At 37.1% G+C, this 13,133-nt stretch overlaps 1 protein-coding gene across 6 annotated transcripts in view; it reads right to left on the bottom strand.

Moving 5' to 3' along the window:
• ASXL3 (additional sex combs like 3, transcriptional regulator) overlaps nt 1-13,133 on the bottom strand; it is a 135,291-nt gene that overhangs the window by 35,278 nt on the left and 86,880 nt on the right. For all 6 annotated transcript variants that reach the window (XM_021386452.1, XM_021386451.1, XM_021386453.1 and 3 more), the window contains 3 exons: nt 12,183-12,300; nt 11,129-11,248; nt 5,907-6,070 (listed from right to left, as the gene is read on the bottom strand). In XM_021386452.1, coding sequence (XP_021242127.1) covers nt 5,907-6,070; nt 11,129-11,248; nt 12,183-12,300 — 402 coding nt within the window. The remainder of the gene's footprint in view (nt 1-5,906; nt 6,071-11,128; nt 11,249-12,182; nt 12,301-13,133) is intronic.

Raw genomic sequence — 13,133 nt, 5'->3', positions numbered from 1 at the left:
AAAAAAAAAAAAGAAAGAAAATGAATTAACTGGCAGCATAAGGACAGAGGAGCCAGCTGGGATGTGACCTCTCTGAACAGTGATGCTCTCTAGCAGAGCTCCGAAATCAGAGCCCCAGGACCTTACAGAAAAGGCAGCTCATATGCTTTGAAGTTTCTCCATCCATCTAGTCCGTAAGACAGCTATATTAAAACTATCCTACAAAGCTGTGCAAATAAAACAGATTACAATAACACTACGCTATCCACATTAACCAATAAAACCAAAGAAAAAATGTCACAGAGAAATGTGGCAGAAAATGACCTTCAATTACTATACACACAGGGGTACCAATTTAACAGCTTTTTAAATACACTAAGGTGCAGATGATATGTTACATTTCACCCTCTCCCTCAAACATTCTCCTCTGAACTGAGTGCTTTTGTTATAACCCTAAAACAATTTCAGTGTAGAACTCAAACATGTACAGGAACATAATAATAAATATTTGAAAGCTAGTGAGTTTTCTGATGGTAGAGAACTGGAAAGGACAGCTAAAAGGTTGTGGCATTAGCAGAAAAAGGCAGCTGAAGTAAGAAATGGTAACCACTGAGCTACTACTACCCTGTAATTCCATGAAGAGATGTAAAGCAAAGTTGGGAGGAAATAATACTCACAGGACTGATTTCTGAACAGAATGAAAATGCTGGAAATATCATCTTAACATACTGATGAAGTTAAGGAAGTAAACAGGAAGATGGTTACTTCTACAAGCAAAGGTGAAAATAAAGCTTCACTTCACTCTTTTAATATAAATGTAATACGTAACAAAGCTACATTAAATTCTTTCGAATATAAAGACTAAAAACAACATCAGTTGTCAGAATAGGAGATACCGGGTTCCTCTCCTTGTCTTCTACAAGTGTAAGAATTTTTTTATATTATTTCTCTGCCCTGCAGAACTCAGAGTGATGTGCCTGAGAGTAGCAGTATTTTGGGGGTATAATGTTATTGTTGTTTGAATGATATTAAGCTGATTCAAACTATATAAAAGCAAAGTGGTTTTGAAATGAAATTCTATATATAATTTCCCCCAAATTACTTCTAACTATTTTAAATAGAACACAGAAAATCACTAGCTTACATCGACCTGTGCATTTTTTTCAATGCAAAGTGAGAGCGAACCTTTGCAAGGTGACATAATCAACCTGGAAGTGCCAGCATCAACTTGGATTGAGCAGGTGAAGAGAGAAATACAGAACTTGAGCTGACCGTGACACAACAAGATGTTATAATGGCACTGACCCAGGAGACAGTCATTATTTAGAAATTCACTGATTTGGAAACAAAGAGATTAGAGTGTGTTTTGACCCATTTTAACATCTTTTGATTTGTAAGTTGTGTTTTCTGTTTAGTGGATTGGCTTACTATAAACCCGAAATAACTCAAAGGCATTTGAGCAATATTACATGGCCTAAGTACTTCACAGAACCAGAGTATAGTTTGGGTTAAGTAACCTTAAAGATCACCCAGTTCCATCCCTCCTACCATGGGCAGGGACACCTTCCACTAGCCCAGGTTACTCTAAGCTCCATCCAATCTGGCCTTGAGCACTTCCATGTATGAGGATTTTCTCAAAGAATAGTTAAGTTTAGAGTTCTGCATTTAAATAACAATCTTAATCATTCTACTATTTATAGATAGTTAAGAAAAAATTAGAGAATGTTAAATTCGTTTCATAAAACAAAGACAAGATAGAATTTTTGCAAGGGTAACTTCTATAGTCTTAAATTCTCTTCCTGAATACGTTTGGTCTGGTACGGCATTATAAATTTATATACAGGTCTGAGGAGGCTTTGAGATCCCTAGTGATTGTTTTGCAGGAGTAAATTCCCATCCTGAGTGAACGGGCAGGGCAGGTACAAACTGCAAGAAACTCAGAAGAACCCAGTGCTACCAGTAGAGAAAATAAAGGATAGGGAGTTAAATCCTGAAAGACCAGAATTAGTTAAGCACTTATAGACCTTGGAAGATATATTTTTTCAGGGCCATCGGGAAAGAACATTTTGCATAGCTCTCCAAGGATAAGCAAAATCACTTAAGCTTTCTGCTACTGCTCAGATGGGGCAGTACTTCTCTTCTTGACAGTTCAATAAATGTGACTATTTGCCTTCCATTTACTCATACCCCAGAGTTAAGAGTGGGAATTTGACTCTCTAGTAGCAGCAACATGGGAAGCTAGTGTAGACAAGATATTGCCAGCTGCCATCGCTTTTCAACAGCCTGTCACAAGCCGGTTACCATTCATAGTTTAACTAATAGTTAGAGAAGCTGATGCAATAAAGCAATCTAGATACAAAATGAAACTTCCCACTTTGAAGATCAGCACTCACTGAGAAGTGGTCAGAAAGGCTTTTATTCTATATAATTATCATACCGATTTATTAATAATAAAAGTAGGTCTTTCTCTGATGAAATTTTCATTGTTCTTCACTTGCAGAGTGTTCCAATTAGAGCTGAACATAAAAATTATTTGCTGGGATTTATGATAATTGAAATCCTTTATGCAAAGGCTTTGCTATACTTACACGTTTTATTATTGACAGCTCAGCCATCTAGGTCTCGTAAGGGATCCCCCAACAGGCTCCTGTATCAGCTGAATTTTAAGGTTTTGGAGCTCTTGAGACCATTTAGGTTGACAAAGAACTGAAACCCTGGATGTCCAAGTTGCAGACATGCAGTTTCCAGTATCCACTGATGCAAAATTTTGGAGCAGCCCACTAACCAGACAAGTCTGCTAATGGCTTCTTCAGTGAACAATGTCCTCATACTACTTCACTCTGAACCCAAATTAAAGCAAATAAAATCCTTGGTGAAATCTTACTACCATGGCTGCCAACCTGTTGATTTTTTCTCGAAGGCATTTTGAATAGAGAGAATTATACAAGGGCCTCACTGCCACTGAAATAAAATGTAAATTAATATACAAGCTGAAATCAATTTCTAACATGAATAACTGATGGCCAGCATCAGCGCAGTTGTTCTTAACCTCTTTCCATTCTGGCATATCTTTCCTAAAGCTCTCTGCTCCACGTTGCAATAAAGGGCTCACAAGACTCTTCTGCAAAACTTGAAAGCAAAAGAAGAAACAGAAGAAACTTCCTGTGAAGTTCCTGATTTGGCCCCAAACTTTTTTCAAACATATTAGACTAACCAGGGTTAAGAGAGAAATTATTTATTTATAACTTACAATCACACATACAGAAAAAGGAAACCTCAACTCCCTTAACAAATGGTTTCTAAAAATGCTTATTCAAACTGACATATGCATGACAAGTTTCAGCTCAGTACGATTTAAGGAGGAGGAGTTATACCGCCCAGAAAAATGGTGTTTATGACAGAAATGACAAAAGCTCATTCATCATAGGGCTTTTCTGCGTGGAACAATAATAAAGCCTAAATGAGACTGCACTTCATTAGTAATTTATTTCACAGATCACTATATATACACAAATAGCATAACTCTATTACATCTTTATTGTACCATTCATTACAGTGCTTCATATACTATATCCACATGACAACACAGAAATGCAGCTATTTCTGGGGCAGAGAGCAGCCACCAAGTGCAGAGCAGTGCATGGAAAGGAAAACCATCAGAGCCAGAAGTGCAGAAGTAGCAATGCTCTCAAGAAAAAGATAACACAAAACAACTAAACTGAATGCTCACAGATAGGCAGTTAAGGAAAAAAGTGGTTTTACTCCATTTTTGCTTTACTGATGCCCCATTTGATTTAGAAAGCAGAAATAAAAGAAGAAGATTGAAAGTCCCTGCCTTGCTCAGTAAGAGTGACTTAACATCAGACACTCTCACCAGAACTTCCTGACTGGAATTCACCCTCATCCTCACTTGATCCTTGAGCTCTGCACTGGTGTTTGCCATTTACCACAGAAATGAAAAGCACACCAGTTCAATTGCTTTCATCAGTCCATATCTGGAATGCTACTCTTTAGGTATAGAAAAGGACACGTTCTCAGATGCAACTCTCTTTCTATTACAATCTCTGCAAAGTAAGGAGCTCAGGGCAGATCAGTGCTACTTTACTCCCCACCAGGTAACAATCCTCAGACTATCACAACTGGAGGCCAAATATTTTCATTAATCCTCAAGAGATGAATAAAGAGTTTGTCCTTCCAAAGTATGTTAAAACATGGTATTCTGTACAAATCCATGGAACACCATGCGAAGAACAAAGATAGAAAGACACCTGTAAATGTCTTGTGATAACACTTTTTTGTGACCAGTTATCTTGGGAAGTAATAGTGTTCAATTATGTAGTGTTGGACCTTTGAAATAACATGTGCAATGTATATATTGTGTGAATGTTTTCTGAAACGCTGATTAAAAAGAAATGCGTTAATTTTAACAAGTGAGTATGATTAAATTCATTCTCTTGATTTTCTTGCCGAAATCTCTGCCATAAGAAATATAGTAAGAAGGGAAACGACGTGTCAGTTCTAGAGCTTCAAGGTTTCAGAACAAAGTAAGAAAGTTATAAGTAAAGCCACTGTGCTTGCAATGCAATGTATAAACATTAGGATCTGTGATGGTTGGAGAGAAAATATGATTTTACCTAGCAGATAAACACAGACACATACATGTCTATATACATTCAAATACATACAACCCTACTGGCAAATTAACTAGAAAAAGAATTCTAAACTCTTAGTAAAACGTTTGCTGGGCACAAAATTAAAATTTGCTTCACGGCAGTGAGAAAAGTTCTTAAAATTTGTCAACACTGGTTTTGACTGCCTTGTGGAAGCTCGAGAATAAATACATTCATATTGTTTTGCCTATGACTCCATTTTTTAATGCTTTCTTTCACATATCAAAGTGCATTACTTTAGTCCATAGCATACAATAACTAATTTGGTAAGAGGCTGAGTTAATGCACATCAAAACAACTTTTCTTTCCCTTTTTACATCATACTGTACTGTTTCCCCCAATATTAATGCGGTAGAAACTACTGAGTAAGAGCTTAAGAAATGAATCCATGGCATTTAACGTACTGATTTAAGATCCGGGTTTTAATCAGTTATTTAAGAGATCTACGTCCTCTGGTTTATAAATAAAATGTGAGATACTGACCATCTGCAAAAAAATTCAGTGCCCTAATTGGTTAAGTTGCTTAGGAATGTGTCTAAATAAACCCATGAGTATCCCCCCCTGTGACCAGTAACTGTTTACCTCTGGAAGTCAGGCAAGTGTGTAAATGAAATTGGTGTTGGATCTCTGTACTACTTTAACAGCTACACATGTTGGAAAGATTTCTTCTCGCTCTAAGAAGTCTGCAGTCTAAACAACAAATGCACAAAGGACTAAACATTGTAGGAAACCACACAAAGTTGTGTTTTGTTTCCATGCTTTTACTCCTCAAATCCTTCAACCTCGACAACTGATTAACAACCAGGATAAGCCTACAGCTGTGAGCTTGGACAAGATGTTTCTTACAAACATATGAATGAATGGACTCCAGTCCACTAGAATAGACATATGTAGGCATGTGTAAAAGGGGAAGAGGAGAAGAAAACAAGAAGGGCATTGCTGCCACAGTGGAAGAACAGAGATGAAAACAGATGCTCCTAATAAAGTCTTGAACTGGACAAGTTTATCTTCAACACTATAAGTAAACAGCTAATTAAGAGATCTGATAAGTTCAGAAGATCTGCAGAAGCTGGACAGTGCTGAGGTAGACTTTACATTCATTCTATATACAGCAGTTTTACCTAATAGAAGTATGGAAATATTCTTCTTACTCTTCTCTAGAACAATTCCTAGTCAATCAAGTCAGCACATGAAAACACACTTTAAAAAAAACAGTCTCAATAAGTACAGAAGGAAATATGGTGTGTTTCTACTTACCTGTCTGTCTACTTCTGGAAGCAAAAGCAGGAGGTATTGTTGAAAGTGCTGAGGTAAGGAAGCAAAAGTGTGTTTATTTATTAAAGCCCTCAGGTTGGTGTTCACTAGAATAGATCCTGGTGTTTCTATGTCAATATCCTCAGCTTTGGTCCATTTCAAATGTCCTGAAGAGAAAAAAAAACAACAACCAAGAAATAACTTTAAACACATATAAAGAGAATAAAAACAATTCATTCTTTTAAGCTTATAGCTTTCATTAGGTTAATACAGAAAGCTCCAGAGAAATGGTACTCTGAGACGGTAGCAGCCTTTTCTTTGCTAACAGCTTATTTTATATTCCCTGTATTTGTTTCTTGAGATCTTACAGGATCCATGTTCCAGTCAACAGCACAACAGACACATTTCTTACTTTCAGCTCAAGAGATCAACTCAACTCAGCAGAAGCAGATAATTTTCCTGTCATGTCATCAACATAATTCTATTTCCAAGCAAAAGGCTGATGCCAATCAATCATTATGGAGAGATTCTCTTGGGCTTGTGCTCTGCATTTGCAGTGCACTATGGTTTGTCTAACTCACTCCACAGATCTGCTAAAAACTACCTGTGTGAATTGACAGTTATCACAGAGATGAGAATATTTACAGTGTTAATTTAGTGTTTGAAAACATGCATTTCTCAGAATTTTTGTTAGAACCTATGATCTAAAATAAGCAACAGAGAAGACAACAGCAACAATTATCAGAAGTCTACAAAACAGAGTCTGTGAGGAAAAATAAGACAGACTACACACAAGGGAAGGGGGAAATATATAAAAAAACTGAGTATGGGCATAAATGCCTTTTCTACTGCCCACAGTGGAGAGCAAAGGAAGTGATCTTAAACTCTTGCACAGTAAGAAATATTACTGTCAAGGTAATACAAAGCTTTCAGCCGCCTAGGACAAGGAGACATTAGATTATCATAGAATGGGAGAATATCTTAAGTTGAAAGGGACCCATAAGAATTATCAAATCCAACTCCTGTCTTCACATAGCACCACCCAAAAATCAGACCATATGTCTGAGGATGCTGTCCAGGTGCTTATCCAATTCCGGCAAGTTCAGTGCTGTGACCACTGCCCTGGGGAGCCTGTTCCAGTGCCCAACCACCCTCTGGTGAAGAACATCTCATTACAATCTCCATCAATGGAAAACTTTTAAGAATAAGTAGAGAAATATCTGTCAGGAATGACAGATATACAGCTATCTTACCTTGTGACTGAAGAACAATTTGGACCACCACTGGAAGTCCCATCTGGCCTAATTTTGCTTTTATTTCTGTGATAATACTACTAGATAAAGCCCCTTAAAAAGCAACTCACTACTGCTGCCTGCATCAGGACATACACACACTGCTATAAATGCTATAAACCTTTTTGCCTTCCAGTCTTAACATACTATGATACACAATACAGAAACTGAAGAAGTGAGGACCATAGGTGGCCAGAACAAGTCTAAAACTTCTAACTCTTCACAGGAAAGTCCTCCAGGTTTTGGTCTGTTGTACTTCCAAATATTTCAGAAATGACACAAGATGGATCTTAACTAATTGATGCACAAAATTCTGAAGAATCTCTAAAAAAGCAATTCTAGAGATTATTCCACAGCTATGAACAATGGCGGTATTTGACATTTGCATAGGACCTTGTATCATGGTGTTATGATTTTTGTTATCGATATTCTACATCATAACATCATGTAGTGCACTAGGAGTTAAAGAGTTAATGCTCCAGTTCTGTGGATTGTGGATAGTTCTGGGTAGCTGGTTCTCAGAAGAGAAGAAGAACTACATTTCCCAGAGGACTGCTCGCTGTTCTGTTACCATTTTCCATTCAGAGGGAAAGATAAAAACTGTTCACATATCACGAGACGTGCCCTTTTTGCTCTCCGCTCCCCTTCTGCACATCCTGGCAGCATCTCTCCCCCTAGCCATCTCGCCACCAGCATTAGAGTAAGGCCTTTTGGTTTTTGGACACTCTCTCTCATTTTATTTGATTTATTAGCTTCAATTCCAATTATATTGTATTACACTGTATTATATTGTGTTATTTTGCAATCTGAAATCTTATTTAGTAAATCAGTTTGTTTCTCCTCAGATCGTTGCCACTGTTTTGTTTTTAGGCCCATCTCCCTCCCCTTTTTCCCCTTCTCTCTTTCTCAGGGCGTGGGTCTGTGGGTTCCCCCTGCCCCATTAGTCACTGAACCGGACCGAACCTGCCCATAAACTGCTCATACCTTGTAGCAAGAATTACCACTGTTTTGTTAAGAAGAATATTTATAAAAAATAAATATGGGTATTTGGGCATATTATTAGGACACTCTCAAATGCTACAAACTGTTAAATTGTTAACGTTAATAAAAACAATGCAGTTATGCTTCAGATTTCTTGGAAGACTATGGTCATCTATCCTCAAAGGTTACATTATCACCCACAAAGTGTAGAAATGAAAGAAACTGTGATAGATCTGTAAATTCTGCGTGTTCCCCTTCAGTCACAGCCTCCCACAAACATTCTTGTAATTTTCTTTTACTTTTTAGCAAACAATAGTAACCGAATGAGACAAGCATTACTTTGCATTCAGCACAAGACATCGTTTTCCAACTCATTTCTAACATACTGTATATCAGCACAGCAAAATCTCCATTATGAACAAATGAATGCCCTGTTATAAAAGACAATTGTGTGGAAGAAGTGCTCATTTTCATGAATGCATCACAGTAAACTGTCCTCACCATCTGTTCCACCCACAAAATATGAATGCAAAAAGAACACAGTCCCCAAGTGTAGCACAAGTCGTATGATGTATCCAAATGTAATGGCTGTATGTATACTCCGTTCTTTAATCAATAAAGCATACACATTCCTATCTTTTAAGTAACTCCAAAATGAAGTAACATTTTCCCCAGCTGATGCTTCATATTCTATGGGAAGCCATGCACATATAGATGGTCCAAACCAAAACAAAAGATTGCAAAGTCAGTAACATCCTACATTGGTAGGTATTTTAATAGCGGTAAGAGACCAAGACAGCATCAGAAACTCAGGCCTAATTCTGTGTGCCTGAGTTACACATTTTCCAATTTATTTAACCTGCTACTACTTACAGGTTTGTATGGCTGCTTTATCAACATGTGGAAGAAATACACACACTATTCCCAGGATAGCAGGCCACTAGATCACTATGAGTGGCCAGCATAGCCATGGGAAAAAAAAACCAAAAAAAAAAGAGGATCTGTTCAGAAGGACAACAAATTTTCTCTCCTGTACCCTTCCTAGCTTTAGGACCACTGCTGCAGGTTTCAAGTTTGTAGTCAGATTTAGAGAAGCATTTCAGAGTGGCATGGTAAGTAGCAACTCTGTGGAGTTTGACTGTACACCTCTGCTGCATAGCTACTCGTAACTCCGAGAGACAGAAGTTTCTGACAGAGCGTATGTCTATGTTTTTCATATTGTTTTTCCACAGAAAAAGACATTCTGAATTCTTATGTAGCTGCTACCATAGTTTTGGGGCACCATTGGCCAGATCAGAAATAGAACTTGGAGGACAAGAGAGAAAGACAAGCTTACTACCTCGGAAAAGAAGAGATCAGTATTCAACATAAAGAATTACCTATGAAAAGGGTGGAAAATATATGTTTTGACATCAAAGTATGAGAATCAAAACAGAAGGACAGAAATCACAGAAAACCTTAAACTTTAGACAATAGCCCCCACGTTCCAAGGACAGGGCCTCAAAGGGCTGCAGAATTTATTCTGAAATCTACAGAAAAAATCTAATGAATTCATTCTATATTTGGTACCAGAGGCCATTCTGATGAAGTATCCAGGGATAGGGAGGAATGGATGCATCAAATCACGTGTCTCAGTCTTACAGCCAGATGATTTCCTGTAACTTTTCTCTGAAACTGAACATATCTTTGCACAGCAAAAACTGTAATACCAAAGGAGTATTATCAGTTTTGAATAACATCATTTGATCAACATAGACACTACATAACCATCTGAGATCAATAAATATTCTGCAGGAGGATTATATATGAAATCAAAATACAATTTCCTGGGAGGCTGTGATACAATAAGGTTTGAATGAAACAGCTCACCAGAAACTGGTAACAGTATATTTAACAAGCAACCTATAATACCGAGCAAGTAAAGTATCTTCAAGTTATTTTGCAGTATTGTTATATAAGAAAATAGATGAGGTCATTAATGAAGAAAAACAGTCTTACAACCATGAAAACAGGCATTAAATAGTTTTTAGGATTATCCAGTCACTACGAAAAGCTTGTTTGCAAACATTTCCAATGTGGCCACATTGCAAAATTCTTCTCTAAATGATTCAGCAGTCTGCTGAACGCAAAAGGTTCTCTGTAAAGAAACAGTTATGTAATTATTCTACTTTATACGAGACAAGAGTCTTAGTGAATAGTACTTCTTCTGTTCCTTAGGGAACTTTTCCAATTATGTTTCACACAGTGCAGAAAAATTTTCCCCATCACATGGAGCTACTGGGAATTTACTCTTAGCATCTCTTCAGAGAAAATTCTTCATTAATTACAGATCATCATCCATGAATCTTGATAAATAACACGGAAAATAAAAAAAAAAAACAGAAACTGTATCTACCACCTCAAGAGATGTAGCTTCAAAAATAATTAAGGATCCAGCTGAAGAAACAAATCAGCCAAAGAAACAGAATCAATCAAAAACGATGTGCCAAACCTCAACATGACATGGAATAATGCAAATGAAGGAAAGAGAGTTAACTTAGAATGGCACAGATATGTAAGAAAATACATTATTCTCTTTCAGATTAAGCATGCGTTAGACTGCAAGCAAACTTAACAGTAAGAAAGAATATCTGCTACTCCACCCCTTGCCACCCGCCCAAAAATCATAATGCAGCAATCAGAAGCAAGCTGCTAAATGACCTCTGTCTGCACTTGCTTAAGTCTGTCAAATTTAAAAAGCAAGTACAGAAAAGCATTCTTGGGGAAAAACAGTCTCCTGTGGATTTTCAAAGTAGCCAGAAAAAAAGATATTTTCTTGAGAAAAGGTCAACTTCTGAGTTTGAGAAAGACTCTGGTAAACCAGGAACACAAAACTTTTAAATAGAGCATAGAGTTTATAAACATCTCAATAGTACAATAACAAATAAATATACTTATTTTACTCCTACTCACCTAAACCAGATTTTTTTAATCTCTTTAAGTGCTGGCTTGTTTGTTTTCCAGTTGGAGACTTTTGTCCATGTTTCATCTCTTTATCAGAACCATCTGCTTCACCATTTTTAGATTCAGATCCTTAGGAAAAAATGAAAAAACAAAGCATGATACTGATGCACTTGCACCACCAGCTCTCCCTTCTCCCTGCCCCCCTGCTACACTGTAAACACAGCAAAAACAGGATTAAAGAAAATTGACATCTACTTGCTGAAAGGCAATACACCTTTCTGGTCACAATACGATTTCTCATCGTCAGAGGAAATGGAAGAAAAAGATCAATAAGCCAATTAAGTGCTGAAAACTAAAGTTTACTGAACATTACAGTCAATAAAAATGTTCAGTGATCTAATAAAAGTAATGTTTTCCTATAACGCACAAGGGATATCTTAAAAAATATTTTAACCTCAAGCTATGGGGCAGTAAAGCAATCTAAAGGCGAAAAAAGATCATTTTTCTGTGAAGTAACACTGACAGAATAGAGATGCCTGGAAATACAATTGTCAATTTGTGTTAAACACAGACATAAAATTCTCTTAAAATGAATAAACTTACGCAGAACTAAAGGTCAAGGTTATGCCATGGTGCTAAGAACGGCACCAGAACATGAAAAGCTAACAAAAGGATCCTAGGATTGCAATGCAGAATTGAGACAGAAATTCACATTCACAGAGAAGCTTGCCTTTCTTTTCCCCTCTCCTTTTCATGGCCTTGAATACCAGCATGTGGTCCTCCATTAGAGTTCCAGAGCCAAACAAAATGTTACTTTGCATTCCTTTAAAGCTGCTGCTATTATTAATTGCCATTTTACTGTGTGCCTTCAGCTCTTTATTAAAATTAAAGAAAAATCTCCGTCCTTGAGTCACAGCTTTGATAAGGAAATAAAGACGTTAAACAAAGCCTCCAAGTGACAATATGATTTTCAGCAGTCTCCCATTCTGTATGCTACACGTCTGACTCAGAGGCAGGCTCTGTGACTAGCACTGATCTTGCAAACAGTCCTTTAGCTATTTACCTGAAGGTGAATCCGACTGCTCATCAGACACCTTTAATGGTGTCAAAACAACACGAGGAACAGTCTTGTTTACCATCATTGAGACTCCATTTCTTCTTTTCTGCTGTTGTCTTAAAGCCTATAAAAACGATAACAAAACAGAAAAATGTAACAAAAGATACTGCTCATAAGTGAATTACATGAGACATTTCTCTACCATTATACTGAATCTCTTAAAATAAGCATAATTTACATAGTTACTGATTTGCCAGATTTCACATTTGTCCCCTTTATGTCATCTTCCTTTAAAATATAAAATCAGGCTTTTGGTTACAAAGAGAAAGAAGATGCACCTCAGATCATTTTCCATTACAACTTTGACAACAAAGAAGCACATAATTGTTTGCTCTACCTTAACAGCATAACATGACCCATGGAATGTGAAACTAAGACTTCCAAGTAAAAAAAACGTAAAATAAATGTTTCAAAACCAGAATAAAAATATATATGTCTGCACATCTCTCGCAGGTGCATCCTCTCCAGTATACTGCTCAGTCAATCAAGTTAACACAGAGTGTCATCAGTATGTACAGCATGTAAGGACTACAGTATTGATGCACTCACTCAGCCGTGAGTAGTGCTGCACAAAATCACTGAACATGGCAGGAATCATTTATTTTTGTGAAGGGAATCAGTCCTAATCTTGGAAACCTTGCAGCACTTGGCTTCTGCCTGCTTGACTTTGGGCATTAACCTTCAGAACACGAACATGATGATGTTCTGGCAAATCTCAGGAAAAATGATACAAGAATAAATCTCTACAAATGGAAGTGCTTTGTGTTTCATAAATGGATCGAGCACAGGGTTGATAATGCAATACCAAATATTTAAAGGTTAGAAATAGCAAATACCTGACAGACTGTTTTATGTGGAAAACGATACCCGATTCAAAAGATCTTAAAATGTACAAAC

This window comes from Numida meleagris, chromosome 2 (genome assembly GCF_002078875.1).
Source record: "Numida meleagris isolate 19003 breed g44 Domestic line chromosome 2, NumMel1.0, whole genome shotgun sequence".
Lineage (NCBI taxonomy): Eukaryota > Metazoa > Chordata > Aves > Galliformes > Numididae > Numida > Numida meleagris.
This window is presented reverse-complemented; position numbering and strand designations above follow the sequence as displayed.